The sequence below is a fragment of the Falco punctatus genome (assembly GCF_963210335.1).
Source record: "Falco punctatus genome assembly, chromosome: 4".
Taxonomy (NCBI): Eukaryota; Metazoa; Chordata; class Aves; order Falconiformes; family Falconidae; genus Falco; species Falco punctatus.
This window is the reverse complement of record NC_137583.1, coordinates 6,760,165-6,782,867: the sequence shown is the minus strand read 5'-3', so window position 1 is coordinate 6,782,867 and position 22,703 is coordinate 6,760,165. Positions and strand designations below refer to the sequence as shown.

The window sequence follows — 22,703 nt, the reverse complement described above, 5'->3', positions numbered from 1 at the left end:
GGAGGTGTGAGGCAGGCGCCGAGCGCTCGTCGTGAGGCTGCCGTTGCCTCTGGTCACGGCCCGGGAGACAAACGCGGCCCCTCACAGCCCGTGCCTGAGGAGACCCGTGTGCTGAGCCCCGAGAAGGCCGGGGACAGCCCCGCGGGCAGCCGTGTCACAGCGCCCCACCACAGCCCACCGCCCTGCCCAGCTGCCCCTCACCTTTGGAAGGGGCAGAAAATTGCGTTTTAAACTCCAGACTGGTTGAAAAGGAGCCTCGAGCCTATGCTGTGTCCTTCACAGGCCTGCGCGTGTCAGAAAGCCAACTGCGGCACAGAGAATACCCCAGATTCTGTAGGCTTGGATGTTTTGTTATCACCAAGCGTTTAACTCCCAGTCCTCAAGGTTTGCGTTTCATGTAACAGAGGAGATGAAATGGGTTGAAAAGATTGAGAGAGAATTAACACTGTCAAGGTAACGAATAAAACGGGCCTTCAGCAGCGGGCTGAACGGGTATTGATTGTGCAAGGTGCAGGACCCTGGGAGCTGGAACCGGGGTTTCAGCAATGACGGTGAATAAGAGAGGGTGTAATAAGAAGTTTTAGACTAGTTGGGACACAGGTTAAATAATGATACCTAAACCGTGCACCTGAGTGATAGACAGGATTACAGGAGGCAGTTTTTGAAGAGAAGCATAAATGGGTTAGGAGACTGCAAGCTCTGTTACAGCTGCAATACATTTGAGCCAGGGACAGGCTTTAAGAAAGAGTTAGAAAGATGACGGGTTTCATTTGGGAAAGTGGGTCTGGAGCAGAGATCAGTCTCAGTTGCCTGTGCAGAAATGGCTCTTGAATTTCTGTTTGGAGATACTACATAGTAGAGACATTGCTGAAATATTCTGTAAATACTGTAACAGTATTTTGTAACAGTATTCTGCAGATTATGCAAATTTTAAATTCAGTATTTGATTTTTCCCAAACGCCTAATGTTTAATCCCACTGTTCATACTGGGTTATATATTAACTTTTGGTAAACAAAGCATTATATATATTTATGCATATCGTTCAAATTGGAACCTTATTTTTTCCAGAATGGAAACCCACCTACTGCTTTGTGTTTTGTTACTGACTCCTGCCTTTGCATCATCATCCTTTTGGGAAACACATGTCAGAAACATCAAGGTAAGTAGTCAACCATGTATGGGGCTCCTGTTCTTCATAGATTAACTTCCTGGCCTTTATCAACATTTATCAGAGAGTTCACACAGTGATGCCACCAGGAGCTTTGTGTTCTCTGTTACCAGTGAACACAAGATCACACTTGGGGCTTGAATTAGTTCACCTCTAATCAGCCTCAGTTTTAAATCAGCTCTGAAGAGGCTTTCCTATCTCTCTTAAAAGCATCACTTTGTTTTCCCTGTCGTCACCACATAATAGTAAAATGGTTTAGCAGTCTTATATTTAAATGTGTAAAACAGTTGGTGCTGCCAGGGAACTGACTAGCACCTGTGAAGCAAGGCAAAGTATCAGTGAAAAGAGGCCTCCAGGAAGCAGAAAACAGAGATGTAACATGGTATCCAGATAAATATGTACACTACCCAAATAACATGGTAGAATTTTTCTCAAAACATTTGCATGTTAGCATAACATGAAATATATATCTGCCCCTTAAAGGGGCCATTCTGGTTTTGACTGGATCCCTGAGTAAGGCAGTGCTGCCTGATGTTCTGCCAAATATGCTTCATTGAAGTTGCCAGCCACTACTCCTCACCTCAATAGATTATGTTCCTCTCTCTCAGTAGTTACATACTATGGAAAGTTACAGAGAGCAAATCTCTCTAGGGAGCATTGTATATTGCTGCGAGGAACAGGACAAAGCAATTTACTGTCAATTTCTGTTGATTAGATTATGGTCTTTGCCAAGACTTTTTCTGTGAAAAATCAGGATAATACTATATCTAACTTTAAAAAAAAACAGCCTGAGATTTATGGCTGCAAATTGGAGATGCCATGGATTCTTATTTAACCATTATGTAACCCTGATATCATTTAGCTTTGTCCTCCCAACTACCACACTACCCGTTCTTTGTATGTCTTGCAATGCTAAAACCTTTCTAAGTGGAAAATGACCAAGTTGTGGTGCAATGCTTCATCCGTACATGCAGAAACACTACAGAAAAGTCAGCTGATTCTCCCAGTATTTTTATATACTTTATATTATTTTGAACGAGGAACCCAGAGAAATGTACACCAAATTTTTGGCCAGACTCTTACAAGCCTCCCCCAAAACCTTTGCATTACCATAGATATATTATAGTGTCTTGAAAAAAACTCCAAAATAAAAAAAAATAATTCTGTTTCACTTTCCAACCTGTAAAACTCCTATGAAAGATTAAAAGTACTGGAGACGTGTATCTGACTTGATACTTTATTGTGTCTTTACCCCCCTATTCGGTGGAGCAGGTTAATATGCTTGCACAAAATATAACCCATGAGGCTCTTAGAGCCAAAAGAGATAAGGTATTTGCAGCCAAGCTTACGGGAACAGAGTTACACAAGCTGTTATTTTAACATGATGCAGTATGTATGTTCTAAGCCTGTTTTCTCTTTCACAAGAGAACATGGTATTTTTGTGGAGCTTCTGATCTTTGCACCTTCTTTTAGAGCAAATATGCAAAAAAAAAGTTCTAACAGCTTCCCCACACACCCCCCCCTTGATGCAACCTTTCATAGTTACTGCCTCTCCTCTGTGTAAGCCTGCTGAATGACCATCTTACTATTTTTGTTAAAATGAGAGTCTCCTGGAGTCAAACAGGAAAAATTTAGGCACAAGTCTGAAAGTGTACAGATGGGTCTGACTGATAGTTTGGATAGTGTATGCAACTGGAAAAAAGTGTACAAACTTGGGGTTTTTTATGCTTTGATAAAACCTCCTTTTTTCTTCCAAAAGGAAATTAGTTTGAAAAGGCAAAATATATACCACAGGACCCAGAAGTAGGAATTTCCAAGGAAAAGATGCCACCCTCAGGATGAGATACTCTGTTTTTATTTTGATGTCACCACACAGCCAACCTATGCTCAAGGAAGCCATATTAAGAGATTTTAGTCTGTTCTTTAGTCTCAACAACATTTAAATATCAGTGGCACTGAGCATTCAAGTCTCTTTTCCTCTCACTCTCCCCTCATGTCTCAGATGGTCCATTACTGTTTTTCAGCTGAAAGAAGAGAACTTCTTGTGTCACTTCAGCAAAATACAAAATCAGCAACATTCAAAATTTAACATATCTTTCAAACCCACAGTATTTAAAATACACTAACATCAATTGAAATCCAAAAGATTCACCAGAACTGTGAACGCTCTATAAGCAAAGTAATTATACCTGCCTCAGATGCCTTTACTTGCTCTTCCCTCAAAGTTACTTCAGTTTTCTAATAAAGACCTTTCTCAAGCTTTCCTTCTCCTGGACAATTTATTTGGACTTGGAAGCAGAAGGTAACTACATAGGTGCCAAGTGATTTATTTCTAAATGCAGCTTTCCTACCGTAGTCATGATTTTTTCCTCTGTTTTTCTCTTTACAGAAGCGAAACGCTGATAATGACTTGGTGAGTAAAACCTGGTTTTGTCCAGGCTACTGAGAAAGATGTATAGTGACAAGTATGTTCTTACTGCATTCACATGTTTCTTTGAGTCCAGTCTGAGCAAATGGATATTTCTGAGTGTGTAGGATGAGGGGAGTAGCCCACAGTTGCTTGTTTTAGGCAGTTGGACTAACCAGACAGTTCTTTTCCAAGCTCTGATGGAAACTCCTGGACAAGGAAAGAGAATGAGCAAAAGATTTTTAACCTTGTTGTATTAGAATAAATAGCAAAGTTGTTTGAAGTCAACTCTATATCTCTAGCAGACAACCATTCTATGTTGGCTTTATTTTTACTCTTATGTTGCAGTTATTTCTAAGGAAGGTAAGAGACCTCACCTGTGAGGCTGATTCCACTGGGCACCTGGACTCCAGCAATGCTTTAATTCTTTGGAGACCTTCTTAATCAACCAGTCAGAGATCAGGCCCACTAAAAAACCTCCAAGGTTCTTTCCAGTGCTGGTTTTGCTGCAAGAAACAGACCTTTTTGCAGAGTTGCCCAAGGAGTCACATTTGTTGTTACCTATGCTTTCATACAGTGTCCAGCAACATTGTAGCTGAGCATTCCAAGAAATTAAGTAATGCCCTACCCATTTCCTTGTTTAAATGAGAATGAGCCTCAGTAGTGAAGAAGTTAAGAGTAACATAAAATGGAATTTTGAGACGCCTGGAATTGTTTAGGTCTACTTGTAAACAGGATGACTACCTATATCCCTGCTGTAGATATCATCCACTCGGCTGATAATTACAGTCACTAATACAGTGAGGCAGCAGTAGGCTGTTGTGCTTTTTGACTAACCATAAAAAGAGTTACAGTCTCAGTAGAGAAAAAAATTATTCTTACAATGCAAGTATCTTTGCTGTGGTGGTAGTATTTTGTTAAAGAGGCTATGTGTCACAGCACTTTCAAAACTAGCCAGCTGCAACAAGGTCTTTTACCATCACATACCAGCATACCCTTTGTGCCAGTCCCTCTGCTGCCTTCCCCTAGTCTCTCCTTATCCAGGGCACACACACGCTCTCTCTTCTCTCTGCCTCAGCTGCTCTCTCCATTGGCTCTCAACCCCTTAACAGAACCAGCCACAGCTGCACCTTGTCTACATCAGCCAACCCACCACCCCAAAGCCAGCCCACAGCTGTATATTATCAATGTTAATTAACCCAGCTTCATTCCTCTACAATTCCCACCCCCACCCCCTTTTTAACATTTAATACCTCATGTTTTTAAACAATCATTACAACCTTTTTACAAATAAACTTTTCATACAGTCCTCTATAATTCCTCTACACCTATGGTTATAACTTGTGGGATAACACTGTGATGGCAGTGTGGTAGATATCCAAGGAAACCCAGTAGGTCTTTCCTGTTTTGCTTTGGAGTGATAGAATGTTCTGCTGCAATTAGTTTTAAAAACTGTGGTTATGGCTGCTCAACACAATCATCAGTGTAACAGCTAGCTCTTCTTTTTTCAATTTACAGGTTGTCAACGGGATAGAAGTCTACAGCATGAAAATTGATAGTAAAGTAACTTCCCGATTTGCCCACAATGTCATCACCAGTCGAGCTGTCAATCGTGGAAATGTGCACAAAGAAGTAGTCTTTGATGTTGAACTCCCTAAGACAGCCTTCATTACCAATTTCAGCATGTGCGTAATTTTGACGTTATTGTTGGAGAAGACTAAAAATCTGTGCAAATGCAACTGGGAGAAACTGAACCCAGTTGCTCATTTTTACATTACCATTTGATAGATTTCTAAATGCCTCCTGGGCAATTTTCTGGGATTACTAACTTGACACGCAAGACACTTGGAGAAAGGCAAACATTGGCACATCTATAAAAAGATGACAAATTTTCAATTATTTCTTTTCATCATCATGGACCTTAGGGAATAGGGGATCTTCTCTGGAGCTCCATTTACCTTTTCCAAAATACCACTTACCCTGGTGTTATCAAACCAGTTCCGTTGCTTTATTTCCCTGATGGCATTATAGCTTAATTTTTCTATTCATTGAAAAACCATATTTGAATGAAAGGCAGGAAATAGAGAGAATTATTCCTTTACATTCATACCTTTAGTTGCAGTAACATGCAATTCTCACACCATTATGAGATTTATTTCAGTTTAAACAAGTCCATCTCTGCTAATCACACAATGCCTGTTTTATTTCCAGTGAAAAGAAACAGTAGCTTTTAGAGCACAAGTACTCTTAATGCATGCTAGAACTTTTATTATAGGATGAGACGAATCCCCTATGAGAAATGCCTGTTTAATTGTGTAGGGAATCTAAGAATGAAATGCTCTGCTGTGGACACCTGCACTTGGACCAGTGAGTCATCTAGAGAGGCCATTAGATGAGATGAGATAGTCAAGCTGCTGAAGTGTAGGAACATGGCAGGTGTAAGTAGTGTTGCTATCAGCCCTGTTTTGATCTAATTAATTTTCAAAGTAAACATTTGTTCACATTCTCTTAAGATACTGAGCACAGAGCTCTTCGTTCCAGCTAAATTCACTGAGAAGACTAGCTTCAGTGAAGGTGCTCAGATCTTGGCAATATCATATTCCTGAAGTGCGTTTTAGCAAACCAATCAATAACCAGAAAATTCCCTGCAGTAACTTGTAATGTATTGGTACAAATCATTCAGCTAAACTAGGACTTTTTCATCTGCAGGACAATTGATGGTGTCACTTATCCTGGAATTATAAAGGAAAAAGAAGCTGCAAAAAAGCAGTATGAGAAGGCTGTTTCAAAGGGACAGACTGCTGGTCTTGTCAAGTAAGAATGATGTCTTGTGTGGGTTCCTCACCATCATCCCATAGCAAATTGTGAGACTGGAAATACTTTGTACTGGCCTGTTTCTGAAGTTTGCTTTTTATGGGACCAAACAACAATCATTAAGTTAAAGAGTTATTGTACTGTAGATTATGAAAAGGAAATGCAACTTCTGACTATGCAGGCAGTATCCATATATTATGAAAGACATTTTCTGAAGCTTTCACTGACTTTGTATGACCTGTTCCTGGGATTAAGCTCACTGGGAAACTTGAATAAATTCTACAGTTTGAGTACGATTTTAGCAATAGATCAAAATTCCTAACTTTGTTTTACTCCTTTTTTGAAGATTATACTCCACCAACCAAAACAATAAGTGTTGTGAAAGAGGATAAAGATATTCTTTTTCTTACTCACTTAAATACAGAGCTTCAGGAAGAAAAACTGAAAAATTCACAGTCTCAGTCAACATTAAAGCAGGCAGTAAAGTCACTTTTGAACTCACATATGAGGAACTGCTGAAGCGACAGTTTGGAAAATATGAGATGTTCATCAAAGTAAAACCTAAGCAGCTTGTCAAAGATTTTGAGGTAAATGGCAAACTGTATCAAACTGGACTGTAACTTCAGAGATGATGAAATTCTGTACATCCATTGAAAGCTGAGTACCATGGTCATGCCCATGGGTTCCCATGAGCTAAAGGGCCATGATAATATTTCTAATGAATCTTGTGGGGACTGCACACCAGTATGCTTTTGTGCAGGTTTTTATTGTAAGCTTGACAAATTGGCTCAACTACTAAGCCTCCAAAAGAAGCCATGTATGGAAACCTGAAAAAGTCATTATGATGCCTTGAGGTAAAATAGAAGAATAATAGCTTTTATGAATGCCTTTCCAGCATAAACTACACTTTTCTCCCACTACCATGAAACTACATAATCTTAAATTACAGCAATACATATATCACGTTCTAGAATACTGCACCTTTTGCGTGACAAAACTTGTCTATATCACTCCTATCTGCCTTGATAAAACCCAGCTCTAAGGCACATTTTTTTCTCCTTTGTATGCCCAGAAAATGCTGTGTAAGAGTCATTACAAAACTCAACATCATAAATGTTTATGCAGCATTATTTTAAACCCACTATGGTAGAAGGCATACTGAAATATAGGTCAAAGTTGGGCACAACTCACAGCTAATGGCTGAGTTATATTTTTGAAGGACTATAATATTTATTGACATTTTGCAAAATTCCAGTATCAAGCTTTCGAACAAGTTACATTTCTATTAAGGTTTCTAGCTTTATTTTTAATTTCTATGTATAAAAAGACCTGTTTGGCTGATGGGGTGTCCACACAAGTGTGGATATTTGACTGTTATTATGAATTAAAAAAGTAAGATGTTTTGCTTTTATGAAAATTCCCCTGTCACATCTGTAGTTGCCTGTTGATACTCCTGTAAATGGCTATGTTTTTATATTGGGCAGTAATCAATAACAATGAATTTTCAATTAATATTTCAGATTGCAGTAAATATCTTTGAGCCCCAGGGTATCACTGAGCTGGAAGCAGAGGGAACATTCATCACCAATGATCTACAAAACATTATTAAAAAAACTTTTTCAGAGAAAAAGGTACAGTGGCTACTGCATTCCGTAACTTATTACAGTTATAATTCTGAAATAATAATGTCAGTGGTAGCAATGGAAGTGAGAGGGGAAAAAAAAAAAAAAAAAAAAAAGGGAAAACGCAGTAAAGGTTAGTCTGAGCTCTGAATTCCAAGCTAGCAAGTTGAAGGCCATCTCCATGCCGTTCAGAAGCCAGGTAGCTGTTAGCATGGTGTTGTACCCAAAGGAGTAGGCCTTGTCCCACAGCAGTAGTTGGAAACCTGGATACTGAGACTATTTCTTACAGAAGAACCAAACCAGTAACAGGTAGTTTTCTCATGTATGGAGGTAGCAGAATTCCTAAGACATAGACTGCCCAACAACCTTATCAAAGGTGTCATTTGGAACAGAGGGCTGAACCAAGGAAGATGGGGGAGTAAATATATGAAGGAAGCTCTAGATAGCAGACTTCATCTATCAGTTACCCATCAAATACCTGTCGCAGCACTATCCAAACTAGCCAGCTGCAACAAGGCTTTTACCACCCCATCCCAGGTTAATTTCAGTAAGTAGTTCCCATGACTTGCCCTGGCACAGCTACCAACCCCCCACAAGGTTTCAAGAGTTCACCTACCAGCCATGCTGTTTCTCAGTCCTCTTCAGGTCAGCCCACCCTGCTTCTTGTCTCTGCTGCATCTGGATTCTGCTTCTTCCAGGTCTCTCTTCATCCAGGGCTCCTCTTCCATACCCCTGGGAGCTATTTAACTGCTTAGCAGGAACCAGCCACAGCTGCACATTATCCATGTTGGCCAACTGGCCAACAGTTGCCCCTGAAGCAAGCCCACAGCTGTATATTATCAATGTTAATTAACCTGACTTCATTCCTCTATAATTCCTCTACAAATACCGATTGATATAAATTAATACCTACCTGATAAAACAGGTTATTTTTATGTGAATATCAATATACGAGTTTTTTTAAAAATGCAAACTTCTTTGTGTTCTGTAGAAAATTTGCAGCTCTCAACATTCAGATCTAATGACAGCTTTTCTTTTCAGGGGCATGTCTCTTTCAAACCAGCTCTTGATCAGCAGCGAACCTGCGCAAATTGCTCACAGTCTGTCTTGGATGGGGATTTTACTGTTAGATATGATGTGAAGAGACCAACTCCAGACAGTTTGCAGGTAAATCTGACAGCTGGGAATTTTGACCTGTTGAACCGCTTAGCTTGCATGGTAAATGTCAGGGAGCAACAAGGGATAACTGTTCCCTAAAGGACAGAGAGCTGAGTGTGACAACTCAACTGGCAGCCCAGGGGCTCTGCCAGCCATGAGCCCACTCCCTACAGTACCTGAGCACACAGACCCAGAGCTGGCAGTCAAATTCAACTGAGAGTCCAAGCCATTAGGCAACTCTGTGGTGATGAGGCAGCCCAAGGTCAAGGTGAAAAGTCAGTCTGCAGGTCGGAATCTAACTCAGTGGAGTCCATGGACAAGAACAGGTATGGCTGTGACACAGCTGGAGGCAGGTATTCTTACAGCGTAGCTCAGGCAGGGACTAAAGGCCCAAGCTCATGCTTAAATGAAGCTCCTGGGCCCATGGACAGAGGTGAGGCTAGTCAGGGCCATTAAAACCTTGTTTTCCATTCAGGGGCTAGAAACTAAATAAAAGTAATTTCTTCTTTATCCATTTTATCTTTATAATATGCAAAATTTTATTTTTTTTCCTTTACATTTTATTTTTCAGATTGTCAATGGCTACTTTGTACACTTCTTTGCACCGACAAATCTTCCAAAGTTGCCCAAGAATGTTATTTTTATAATAGATATTAGTGGCTCAATGTCTGGAAGAGAAATACAACAGGTAAGTTCTTACATTACTATACAGTCCCAATAAAAGAGCCTCTGTTGTGATGGAAGGGACGGGATGGCTTATAGTGCATACACGCTGCCTGAGCTACACCAAGTGGTTTTATGCTGTGACCTTTCTAGTGCTCAGCACCATAAGTACTAGTTTGAAGTGTTAGTGTAGAACAGAATTCTATACATTTAGGCTATGTTTACTTACTCATAAATATTATTAGTTCAAAAGTCTCAATATCAACATTTCCAGAGAGTTCCATCACAAGTACTGAACAGCTCCAAAATTAAAATGTGTATACAGTATTATATGCATTATCTATGTTATTCATTCTATCTCTTCTGGGAAGCAGCAGTTCTTTTTGTAGACAGGACTCCTCGTTTGCAGAGATTTCAGGTTTTGGTGCTGCATCAAGATATCCATGCTTGTTTGCATATGAACCTTTCTGCCAACCTGTACCCATTTCCCATCGCTTTCAATTTGCCATGCCATCTTACCTCAGTGTAAGCAATGATCCATGATGCAAGACCTGAGTTTTCTTTCAGCTAAAAAGATTTACCAGATGTAATTGCAACTGGCTGACTTCACTAGAGTGACTCTGAAATAGACGCAGACTGGCAAGGACAAAACAAGCTCAGAATTTTTGCAGGACATACTGTATAAAAGTTGAAAATATCCAAATGCTGAGACATTAGTCATGTAAAATCTGCAAGTGCCAATTTCATTAAATATTGAACCATACATTTAAATCTCTTTGTCTTATAGACAAGAGAAGCACTCCTAAAAATCTTAGATGACATTAAAGAAGATGACTTCTTCAATTTCATACTGTTTGGTAGTGATGTACACACCTGGAAAGAAACATTAATCAAAGCCACTCCTGAGAATTTGGATGAAGCAAGGAAGTTTGTTCGGAGCATTGACACTGAAGGCAGTAAGTACTTTACTGGACTTGACAATAAGTTGTTTTGTAAGTTAATTTGTCAATTCAGTCTGTGAAGACAATGCTACAGCTTTTTTTTTTTTAATTACTGGTGAGACAATCCTACAGTTGAAATTTATCAGAACGCGACGGCTATTTTTCCTTATGTTTCCAAAGTCCAGGTATTTTTCTGTCTAAATATCCTCCTGCTTGCAAACCCAAATATTTCATTTTCATACTGCAATGAGATCTCATCAGATTCCAGTGAAAAATGGGCCTGTATTTCGACTGTCTGTGCTGAAACCAGATTTCTATGTCTACCTTGCAGTGACAAATTTATATGGTGGTATAATGAGGGGAATTGATATGCTGAATGATGCTCATGAAGGAAAGCTTGTGCCCAAGAGAAGCGCTTCTATAATTATCATGTTAACAGATGGCCAACCAAACGTAGGTAAGTTTCTCTTGGATGGAATAATAGAGTGAGTTAACTAACAAAAAATGCAAATTGGCCTCCATCTTTGACTTACGGATGTTTGAATGATTTAAATGCTACTATACCAGCATAATACTACTAAACCAAGTTTTTGATAATGCCTCCTAAGAAATTCAAACAGACTATATGATAATTTTATCTATGAAGAAAAACCAAACTTTTTCTGGTTTGATGCAGGCATATCAAATACACAGGACATTCAGGCACATGTTAAAAAAGCCATTGAGGGAAAATATACCTTATACAATCTTGGTTTTGGCTATGGTGTTGACTACAACTTCTTGGAGAAGATGGCGCTGGAGAATAAAGGATTGGCTCGTCGGATTTATCCTGACTCTGATGCAGCCTTACAGCTCCAGGTACAGCAATCACCACCTAAATTAGATGAGAGATAAATTTGGATAACTATACCAATGTTCTTATTTTGAACTAATCAAAATGTAATCTGTTACTGAGATAATTAAAAGTCTTCTGTAATCAGAATATTAGTTGTATTTAATTTTCCCTTTCCCTTATATAAGCAGAAAGTAGGAGGACAGTAAAAGGGAGATGCTGTGGCTATGGAAGAGGGTTCAAAACTTGGCATAGTGTGACACAAATCATGGTTCTGGAGGACACTTCCACGTGCAGCACAATTGCTGCAGTCATCATATCTCCCATACCTCACAGATCATGTAGTTAATGTCACATCAAATGAAGGATGACAGAGCATAAAGACTCTAGATATTTTGTTTTATAGGAACTTACTGCAAGCAGGTGTATCTTACCATACCATGGAAGCATTTTATAGTTGTGTAAGGCATGAGGAGGTGTATATGCAGTGCAGAGTTGACCTTTGTTACTTCTCACATTCCAATAGCAGCCATTTGAAAAATTCACCACAGAATTTAGATACCAGATTTCATTGCAAGCTCTGCCAAAATCAAATACCTAGTCTCCTTTTGTCATTTCAGTCTCTGTAGGGAATGGATCTAGAAACTTACTTCTATCAAATAGGGGGAAGCTTGGGATCCCTCTTGATTAACATTGATAGAACTCATCATCCACAGCATGCTGTTCTCAGATATTTTTCCTCTTTCTTAATGAGACTGAATGTCCTTTCTCATTTCCATTATTTTAGATTTTTTAGGCCTTATACTCTGAGATTTAACTAAATATTTAAATATTTCTTCTAAAATACACTTCTAGTTTTCATTGCTGAAATAGCAGGGTGATTCTGGGTACAGATCTACTTATTAATTAAAGAAACAATGATAGCTAAATGTTTTTTTGTTTTTGTTTTTTTTTTTTTTTTACTCCTGTAGGGGTTTTATGATGAGGTGTCAAATCCCATGCTCACAGATGTGGAGTTAAACTACCCAGAAAATGAAATATCAGACCTAACTAAAAACAGTTTTAAGCATTTCTATGATGGGTCTGAGATTGTGGTGGCTGGACGTTTTATAGACAACAACCAAAACTATTTGGCTGTAGATGTGAGAGGTGAAGGCGTAAGTATGGATTTCTTTAACTTCAGTAAGATATGCAAAATGCCTGAATGTTCAAACCTGGCAATACTTAAAATATGTACTGGAATTTCTTTACCTCAGTGGCAGGATGCATTACTGTGTAAGTCAGAAACTAAACACACTAAAGTAATTGCTTTTAAAACTGCAGATTACTTGCCTAACTCAGTCAGGTGTACTAGGGTCAGTCTGGGACAACTTTGTGCAGTGTGCCTGGATTAGCTTTGCTAACAGATTTTTTGTTTGTTTGTTTGGGGTTTTTTTGTTTGGCTTTTGTTTTGGTTTGGTTTTTATTAGTTTATTCTCTAAATACCCTACTTGGTTCTTTCAGGAGCAAAACGTTCAGTGTTCACATACAATAGTCTTCGTTGGGTGAAGAAAACTGATGGATAAGCCAGCTGATTGTTTGAAATGCCTTTCTCTTAAAATAGAAGTTTACTTCTAATACAAACCAAGTGACCTAAATACCTCTCCAGAGCTGGATTCTGTAAAAGTATTTGCCCCGATATTCAAGAAACACAACACAAGCATATTATAGAGTGTGTTATCATAAATACTGTGAACTGCATATATGTCCCATGCACTGTGGTGTATTAAATATATTATATAGAATTAGGTATATTTCAAATACTAATAATGTATTATTAGTAAGTTAGCCATATGTTCCTGTATGAAAGTGGCGTCATAATCAAAGTTCTTTAAATCCTGAGTAGCCAAATTCTAATGCACAAAAATGCCACGTGAATTTGGAAACCTCATTACGTCCTATAGCTACACTACTAACCTTCACAGAAGCAATGGAACAAAGATCCTGATGCAACACTGACAATTTCCTGGGCAAGGGGCAAGTGCTGTGCAGGACTGTTTTTCAATTTAATAAGATTTTCAGATGTGAAGGTCTTGATTTTGGGAGGTTCTGAAGTCCCTGGCTGCTTATGATACAGAAAAGTTTCCTTATTCCTAACAGGCTAATGATGCCCTGTCATATACTACACACCAAGATGCCGAGCAAACAGCTAAAGCTTTCCAGGAACAAGAATACATATTTGGAGAATACATTGAAAGGCTCTGGGCTTATCTCACCCTTGAACAACTCCTGGAAAAACGGTAATTAGAATAACATCTTAGCTATGAAACTGTTAAGCCATCTGACTGGTGCAACTTCTCAGATGTGAAGCCGAAATTCACATCATGCTGAGGTGCCAATGGGAAAGCATAAAAAACAGTAAGGAAAATCCCCCAACTTATTCTCCTCCCTGATCACAGTATTCCTGGCCCAAGGTGCAAATTAAACAATTTTAAGTTACTACAAATATTAAGGACAGTTTTGCCTTTTTCTTGAATAGCCAGTGGAACCAGATGTGCTCTTAGACCGCAACAAATATTATCCCTTACGGATGTTAGCTGCAGAGAAACAACTTCACTTTAAAGAAAAATACCTAATCCAGAGTTCAGCGAGTAATTTAGCAATCATTGATGCTAGAGTCTCTATTCAGTATTGCAGCTACAGGAGAAGAAAAGGAGAATCTTACAGCTGAAGCCCTGGATCTCTCACTAAAATACAAGTTTGTAACACCACTGACATCCATGGTGGTAACAAAGCCAGAAGACTATGACAATCAAGATGGGATTGCTGATAAGCCCACTGAAGGTAAAGTAAAATTGTGAAAATGTCTATATTTGAGAAACCAGGTGTTCCTTTCATGTTCCCCTAAAGAAAGGCTTTCACGTGGGTACAGGTTTAAACATGTATCTGAAAAATCTACCTTCCAAACCTTGCATGTGTATAGTTTATGCAAAATTACTTTTCTTTGTAAAGCTCATTTCCATCAAACCATTCTTCATTACTAAGTCATACAGACAAAATACTATAAATTCAAAATAAGTGTATCTTAAGCTAATTATATGAACTGTTACATAAACCCCCCTGAAAATCAAAACCCATTTCTAATCTAATAATCCAGCTATGTTCAATTTGGTTCACATCATTTTCTACATATTTCAGTTTAGGGGTAGATGTAGTAATTTCTACATGAAAGGGAAAAACGTGCATGAGATCTTCCTTGTGCAGGATGTATCAGGTGGTGAAAAGATGGAGACTGTATCTGTAAAACACAGTATTCATATATATTGCAGAGAGAAGTGCAATTATCTTGAAAGTGCACAATTTGTTCTCAGCTCTGATACTTTGGCTAATTATTAACTCCTTGCTCAGCAAAACACTGCGCTTATGTACAGTTCAGCCTCTTTGTTTGATCTGTGTGAAACAAAATTATTCCTCTTTAGCAGAGTAAACCAAATGCTGTCTGCTCAGTGCAGCCCAAAGCAACCCTGCCCTCATCTGTGTGTGTTGTTTGGGCAATCATCATTTCTCTCTTATTCAACAGGTCAGACCAACCTCTTGTTAGGCTTCTCAATTGCTTCTGTTCACATCCATTATTTTTTCCCCCAATATTTGCTTAGTGCCCCTAAAAGTTCCTCCCAGGCTCTGTGTGGGCTCTCTGCTGGCTTCTAGATGAAAAACTTTCTTGTCTGAATTTGGCATAGTAACTTAAGGCCTTTTAGCATAACAGAAATGCTTACTGGAGGTTAGTGGGTTTTCCTTTCAACGGCGCTAAGTCCTGAAACCAGTTATTGCTAAATGCCCTTCAATTCTAACTAATTCTACAGTCATTCTTCTGATAAAATTTTTGCATTATTTTTCATAACAATCATAATGGGATACTGACATAAAAACATGTCGTGTTTCATTTAACATTCAAGTCACAATACAACATAACAACTTTAAAGTTTACAGCTTGACTCCTTAAGATGGAAAAACTTAGCCAAACATCTGACAGAAGCGGCATCCACTCAGTGTGATCTTCAGCTCTTTTGTTTTCCATTTCCAGGTACTTGTAGTACAAAGGCCCTTTTCTCAAACTCTTTCCAAGTAAATCCTCTTTGTATATAGAGAGTATAGAGCAGCAATAGGAGAAAATACTCAAAAAAGTGCTGCTGTTTAAGAAACAAAAGTAATTTTTACACGTGCTAGAGCCTAGGTTCACAAATAGGATTACTGAACCATCCGGTCAGTATTAATAGAATGATGCAAATGTCTTGAAAACTGTAAAAGAGTAAAACGAGTAAGGAATATTTTGTAATGTGGAAATGGATAACAATAAAACAATTACTAATAGTGCTCTTGCCGTATGCATAATTAATTGCAGTTTTGCTGCCCCACATAACAGCTTTTTATTTTGTGTGTTTCTGTTTGATCTGCAAATATTGAAGTGTATCATTGGGAAGAAATGGAACTGTAAAATACTGAAGATACCTGGTTCAATTGTTAAACTGTTTTCACTATTTTTTTTTTATTAGAGTATGTTTTACACAGGGTCAAGATCCTTCATGTCTAATTATACAACTGAAACTGTAAATTTCTCTTTTTTCTTCCCTTTACTTCTTACCTGCCCATGTAACAGCTGAAGGTATGTACATTTCTTATCAAATTTACTTACTATTTTTGACTGTTAGAGATGGATTTCCTGAATCGCTTACTTGATCTAGAACACAATATTTTCATAAAATTCTTGGTGAATCCCTCAAGCTGGAAAAGTTTGTTAGTACCATTTTCAGTGTGGTTCCTCCTAATCTGATAATTGCAGCGTTCCACCATCACAAAATTCAGGCCCAGTACAAAGGAGTTGCTTTCAGGGCTGCTGGCTCCCAGTTACTTGTAAGCAGCAGTCTTGCATCCAGAGACATCTTCAGTGATGCTGTGATTGCTCCTTCTTCAGCACAAAGCCCTTGTCTTCAGACACCACTCCATAGCTTCAGACGTAGAAAGAGAAGAAGACTAGAAAACTGTGGAAGCAGGTGGTAAATCTCACTGACTTCCCAGCAGTAGTTTAGAACAAGATGGCATAATGGAATCAGAGAAGAGCAGGTTGTCCCAACCCCTTACAGACCAAACAACATGCCTTTGGAGAAGTAACAGTTTTGTTGAAAAGTAGGGTGTGCTTTCTGCCTGTTCATCACATTTGCTTTGTTGCAGTATTAAATGCAACATATATATAAATAAAAACTTTTGGCTAAGTTTTTCTTTTTAAAATATTTAGAAATTTATACATAATTACAAGGTTTTGGTGGAAGGAGGGAAGTGGGAGAGCTTGTTTTTTAGTCTGTCTAACCTCTAAAATAACATTTTGTTTCATTCACAGCGCAAGCTGCCACACATATTATGCCAGGTAAGTAATTAGTTTAATGACAATTTCTGAATGAAGCATCATCTGTCAAAGGAAGTTGATTCAGACAAATGAAGTTACCAGAAAGGGAAAAATTGCCTTTTCTGTGTTTACAACTGTATTTTAACAAAGATTATCAGATTCTGCTCACTGCTAAAATAGTGCTCGCTGCTAAAACCACTCTTAAAGGTTGAACAATACTAGATGACAAAGTGTCAGCTAAACAGCTTTTAAGCAGTAAATGCCAGTTCATCAAAGGACCATTTTTCCTAAAAGCTGTTTCCCAAGAACAGAGGATGGACTTGACTTTGGAATCTCCTTTGGAATTACGTAAAGCAAGGGACTATGATGTCAGCATCTCTGGCTAAATGAATATTTTCGGTTACTTATACAAAAAGAAATGGTTTTAGTCGAGAGAGAGACAGCAACTGACCCTTCAGATTGCTGGTTGGGCAGTCTTGGGAATGGGAGAGTTAGATTTCAGCTTTTGCTCTGCAGATTAGTCTCAGTGTCTCTCTGTCTAGTTTTTTCAAGTCTTAATTGAAAAGACTTAAGTTCGTTTTGGAAAAAAACAAATGTCAAAACTTCAAAAGTTTTCAATGGATGATGCTGTATTTCCTTGCTGATAGACAGCTCAATCCTTAAGTCTGAGACATTTGCGTCCTACAGATACATGACTTGGGCCTTGTGGAAACCCTCAAAGCAATTTAGACTACGAGGGGTATCTGTCTCTATCCTGAAGCTTTGCTTGATTCAAAAAGGGCACAAACTGACATTCCATGGACTATATGCTTTAAAAACTAGGAAGGAATTAGCAATTTACCTAGCACACCAACTTCCTAGTATCTTACATGAGCTGTGCAGGTAGTGTGTAAATATTCCATTGTGATGTGAGCTTTTGTAATATATTTTTTCTTTACTTTCTGCAGTTTCACAACCATCTTACCTATATACAGCACACCCCACATGGTATACTAGTGGTGAGTAGTTTGAGTAGCATCTGCTTAGAAGGAGAGCAGAAGAGGGTTTTTAAGACTACTTTGCACTATTAAGAGTCTTTTAGATAATTTCTTTCTACAAAAGCAGTCATTTTTCATCTCCAGTGTGCTAGTATTTTAATTTACTTTAAATATATTTAAATGTCTTTTAAAGGTCAAGTCACTGAGCTTATATATAGTCGTTTTCTTAGTCCTCCCTCCCGCTGCTAGGCTTTGTGTTGATAACTGCCTGTTCTCTATTCAGATGAACTTTCTGCCCTCAGCAATACTGTCATGGTCCTGAGGGACAAGCACATAGAGGTGGCCATCTTGAACCTACAAGCCATGTGCCACATTTTGCAATGGTGAAGAGACCCAGGATATATGTCATGTACCTGGGAAAGATGAGGGGGGGGGGAAAGGATACGGTTCACTTTGGGGAGGTGGTAGCAGCTTCCTTGGGACCCCACCACTCCTTTGGAGTATGGGCTGGACTAAGCTGGGCATAGAGCTTGTGCAGGGACCAGTTCCTGCTGATCCCCAGCATCAGCAGTTCCATTGCCACAGTGTTAAATGTTCATGTGGAACTTTGAACCTGTGTATCACTATACAAATACCAGTGATTTACCTTTACAGTTGATGGAGATCCACACTTCATTGTACCAGTGCCACAAAAAGATGACGCCATTTGTTTCAATATCAATGAAAACCCGGGTACTGTGTTAAATTTAATAAGTGATCCAGTTACAGGTGAGTTTTTAGGTCTTTTAAAGGCAGTAAAACAGGATACTTATAACAAAATGTCTTATGTTTAAAGGCTGTTTCTCTCTTTTATACTGTGTAAGCTTTTTCCCCAGCAAAGTTGATAAGAGTTCCTGTAGCTGTGATAGGATACCATTACCATGGACTGTGTTTTCACTTCTTGGAGCAAAGTGAACTTTTAAATTTTGATTTAAAACCACTGTAAGAGTTGGGTGACATCATTTGTCTCAGTGAGTAGTAGTACAAGCAATAAAACAATCCTTAGGTTGCCATTTCATAGAATAGCTGGTAAAGAGAGACTGTTGTCACACAGGCTATTTGTGCCATCACAGACTCTTTGGGCTCTAGGTAATACTAAACTTTTTTCAATAAAGTGATTTTGTCTTGTGGAAATCCACAGAAAAGCACCCAGAGCTTTACTCTAAATTGGCACAAATAGGCACAAGTAATTTTGATCTATTTTTCAACTCATATTTGTTTCCTTGAGTTGTTGATAAAATTTCCATGACACTCATTGACACCAGTTGATCAGGTCCTATCTAAAAACAATACTTGATGTTTCCTATTTATATTAGGCATCACAGTCAATGGAGAACTCATTGGTGATAAGAGAGCAAATAATGATACAAAGATCCAAAACACATACTTTGGGAAAATTGGCATTGCAAATAAGTACCTGCATTTACTACTGATAGTAACTCCTGAGAAGATCACAATTAAGAATGGCAATGAAAAAACAGGTTTTACCTGGCTTGACTCAGTCACCGTGCAACAAGACGGGTAAGGCTCATAGAAAGATTATCAGGCTCCTGTATTACTTTCTACGCTTTCGTTACTGTTGATCAATAACATACTTAAAAGATTTGCTGTCTGAATATACAAAAGAAAATAATGTGAAAAATGCCTGAAAAATGCAAAAGAAACCAATTCAAGTCCCGCTGGATTCTGCTCTCTGCTTTGTTGTGTAACTGCTGAATGGTTAATCATAAATTCCTCTGCTTGGAATAAATAAGTAAAGAATTTTTCCCTGATTTTCTATTACTATGACTAAGGTAAAGCTAGATGTGGTATTGTGTGCTTAATGCAACACTGTCTTGCAAATACTTAAAGAGTAACTTTAGACATAGTGTGTAATCTTTCACAGACATAATAATGTGCTGTAAAATATCTCCTTTTTAAGAAATGGAAATTGTAGTATTTCTAGAACAGGTACATTTTGCCCTGTCAGCAGGTATGTTTTTCATGAGATGTATCTATCACAGAATCGTTTATACCTGTGCAAAAAAAAAGTTTAGAAAAGGAATGGGCAGCAACTCCTCATCATTATCATTTACATTTTCATTGTGTACCTGGAACAGAATTACTAACTTTTCAAAGCATGGCACTGCAACAGAAAGAGCACCAGAGCAAAACTCTTATTCATACAGCATGCTTATTTTTTTATTATGATAGCCAAATTGGTCACATCACTAACACAATCAGAAGCAAATCTTTAGCCTAGCACTAACCTAGACAGTTCAGGAATTGTCTTTTGTGAAAAACAAAGGGAAAAGGTGTCAGGTCACATCTGGGCAAGGAAGTGATGTTTTTATCAATAACACTTTTATTATTGAGCATGAGGTGCTGTAACTACATATCACTAATCTGTGATGAAATGCACAGTTATAGGATGAGTGTTGGTAGAAATATCTTGCTGAAATGTTGGAAGGCTGCATAGCCTTTTACAGTGTAATTTAGTGTGAGTCTTGGACTGTTTGTGTACACACACAGATTCACACAGACCAAACTAGGCAGCAAACCCTCTATTTTAAAAAAACATGGAGCAATTTATAAAGCCATATTTGTTTGTTGGACATGTTTCTTCTGAAGTTGTTTCTCATTGCTGTAAACTCTGGGAAGCACAATGCCCTAAGTCAAGTTTTTCTTTTTTCCTCAGTTTAACTTTGACAATTAATAGAGAAAAAAATCTGGTGCTTTCAATGGGCAGCGGTGTCTCATTTGTTATTGTTTTGCACCAAGTATGGAAGAAACATCCTCTCCATCAAGATTTCCTAGGACTGTATGTATTGGAAAGTGATAAACTGTCTGAACAGACCCATGGATTATTAGGTATAATTTCATTCAGTGTTTTCATGCTTGTCTTTCTTTATGAGGCTACATAATTATTTAGACACAATCTTGTACTTAGCCTTTCTGAACCGAGGTAATGGAGGAAACTGAGATGATATTGATCAGCTGTATTAAGATTTCTGACAAAATATTATGGGCTCAGACTTTATACATTAGCTTTTCATAAATTCCTCTGCTGCTGCTGAAATCACTAGATTGTCCTCACCGGCATTTTTAAAGCTCTTTATCTTGCTCAATCCCACCTACAGATTTATATTTTTTTTCTTGCTACACTATTCCTCCCGTCTCTTGGATGGTTTGATCTCTCCTTTCATCTCACCACCTTTTTTCTAAGTACTCAGAAAATACATGTGTTTGCTTGATCAAAATTTGCCAAACAATTGCTGCATCCTTGTAAGAAAAGAAGTTTTTAAATTACAGCTTGATTTACTAGCATATATTAAAATGACAGAATGGCTTCTATCATCTAAGATTTTCCCCATGTTAACTAACATTCTTTATTCTAGAAGGTGAAGTTGGTAACTCAGAGATCAAAATTTTGACCCCATTGAATCCTTTTTTTCTGCCAGTGTAGTGGGTTTGGTGGTGTGCATTCTCTGTGGGAAAAGGCAGAGGTAGCAGCCATTTTCCCTAGCCTTCCCGTTTTGACTTAGAAAATCAGGTAAGGGCAGCAAACATTCACTTTGGGTCTATCAGTTTACTCACTGTGGAGAAATATGAATTGCTGTGAACTTACTCTTCTCAGTCTTGCTATGCACTTCGAGGCCTGAGGAGAGCAAGTCAAGGTATCAGTGCTAGTATGTTAGATCCATGAGTCATGGGAAATGCTGTAACAAAACAGAAAAAGAGCAGATTAGGGACAGAAAGTTACTTATGCTTTCCTTACTTATGCTTTCCTTACTTATGCTTTCCTGCTCTGGTCTCCTCAGGCTAAAGGACTTGTCCACACAGAAGTTGCTCTGCTATGGTATGGACTCTTAAGTAGCAAGAAAATTGCAAAAGCCCACATGACGTGGGTATACCATGTTACAGTTCACCAGCTTACACATCTCATCACTATTTTCATTATCTTTGACTTTGCCTCGTTACTTTGCTAAGTAATCTAAACCCCATGCTCATTAGAGTGCTCAAAGCACCAGCAGCATCCTGCACCAGCCCGGATAGGGCAAAAGTGTGCAAAAGCTAATCCTGGCAGGAGTACAAAAATTCCTTAGATGTCAGCCTTGTTCTGAGCGTAATCACATCCAAAAATTTCAGAGATCAACACATGCATTATTTGATAAAAAAAGGCTAAAGACGTGGAGAGTATGTGATAAATACAACTGAATAGACAAGGCACAAGGTGAGGATATCTTGAAGGATATTTAGAAAAGGCTAATTTTACTGTGTGCTCAGAAGTCGGAACTTAGATCCAGATGATATGCATATGGTTTATAAAAAGAAAATAATACCATAGGCATATGTTCAACCTTGCATGAAACTTGGTGTTTGCTTATCCATTCAAAACCCTGAAGGGATGTGCAAAACCAACATGGGAATGTGGAAATTCCTGGGTTTCTGTTTGGTTTGCTTCTGTTTTAATGTGTGCAACATGCCTGAAATGGTAATTTTGGCTTCTATTTTTAGGACAGTTTTTCCACCGCATTGACTTCACTATACTTGAACTTCATCCTGGGTCTGATCCCAAGAAACCAGATGCTACAATGATTGTTAAAAATAATGAACTGACAGTAACAAGGTAGAAAACTAATCAAGTCTTTAGCAAAGACTTGTGAAAGATTACATTGTCGAAGTACAGTTTCTGCTTTGATACTCCCATGACTGTGTTTT

The 22,703-nt window shown here is 38.4% G+C and overlaps 1 protein-coding gene across 1 annotated transcript in view; it reads left to right on the top strand.

The window, feature by feature from the left end:
- The first annotated feature begins 52 nt into the window (after positions 1 to 52).
- Positions 53 to 22,703, top strand: part of LOC308063402 (inter-alpha-trypsin inhibitor heavy chain H3-like) — a 26,980-nt gene continuing 4,329 nt past the window's right edge. The window contains exons 1-19 of the mRNA XM_080386331.1: positions 53 to 1,160; positions 3,559 to 3,582; positions 5,095 to 5,261; positions 6,286 to 6,390; positions 6,815 to 6,977; positions 7,911 to 8,021; positions 9,054 to 9,179; positions 9,742 to 9,858; positions 10,621 to 10,789; positions 11,106 to 11,231; positions 11,451 to 11,632; positions 12,578 to 12,763; positions 13,746 to 13,885; positions 14,275 to 14,429; positions 17,934 to 17,984; positions 18,618 to 18,731; positions 19,319 to 19,523; positions 20,680 to 20,852; positions 22,500 to 22,611. Coding sequence (XP_080242457.1) covers positions 1,071 to 1,160; positions 3,559 to 3,582; positions 5,095 to 5,261; positions 6,286 to 6,390; positions 6,815 to 6,977; positions 7,911 to 8,021; positions 9,054 to 9,179; positions 9,742 to 9,858; positions 10,621 to 10,789; positions 11,106 to 11,231; positions 11,451 to 11,632; positions 12,578 to 12,763; positions 13,746 to 13,885; positions 14,275 to 14,429; positions 17,934 to 17,984; positions 18,618 to 18,731; positions 19,319 to 19,523; positions 20,680 to 20,852; positions 22,500 to 22,611 — 2,516 coding nt within the window. The 5' untranslated portion in view covers positions 53 to 1,070. The remainder of the gene's footprint in view (positions 1,161 to 3,558; positions 3,583 to 5,094; positions 5,262 to 6,285; positions 6,391 to 6,814; positions 6,978 to 7,910; positions 8,022 to 9,053; positions 9,180 to 9,741; positions 9,859 to 10,620; positions 10,790 to 11,105; positions 11,232 to 11,450; positions 11,633 to 12,577; positions 12,764 to 13,745; positions 13,886 to 14,274; positions 14,430 to 17,933; positions 17,985 to 18,617; positions 18,732 to 19,318; positions 19,524 to 20,679; positions 20,853 to 22,499; positions 22,612 to 22,703) is intronic.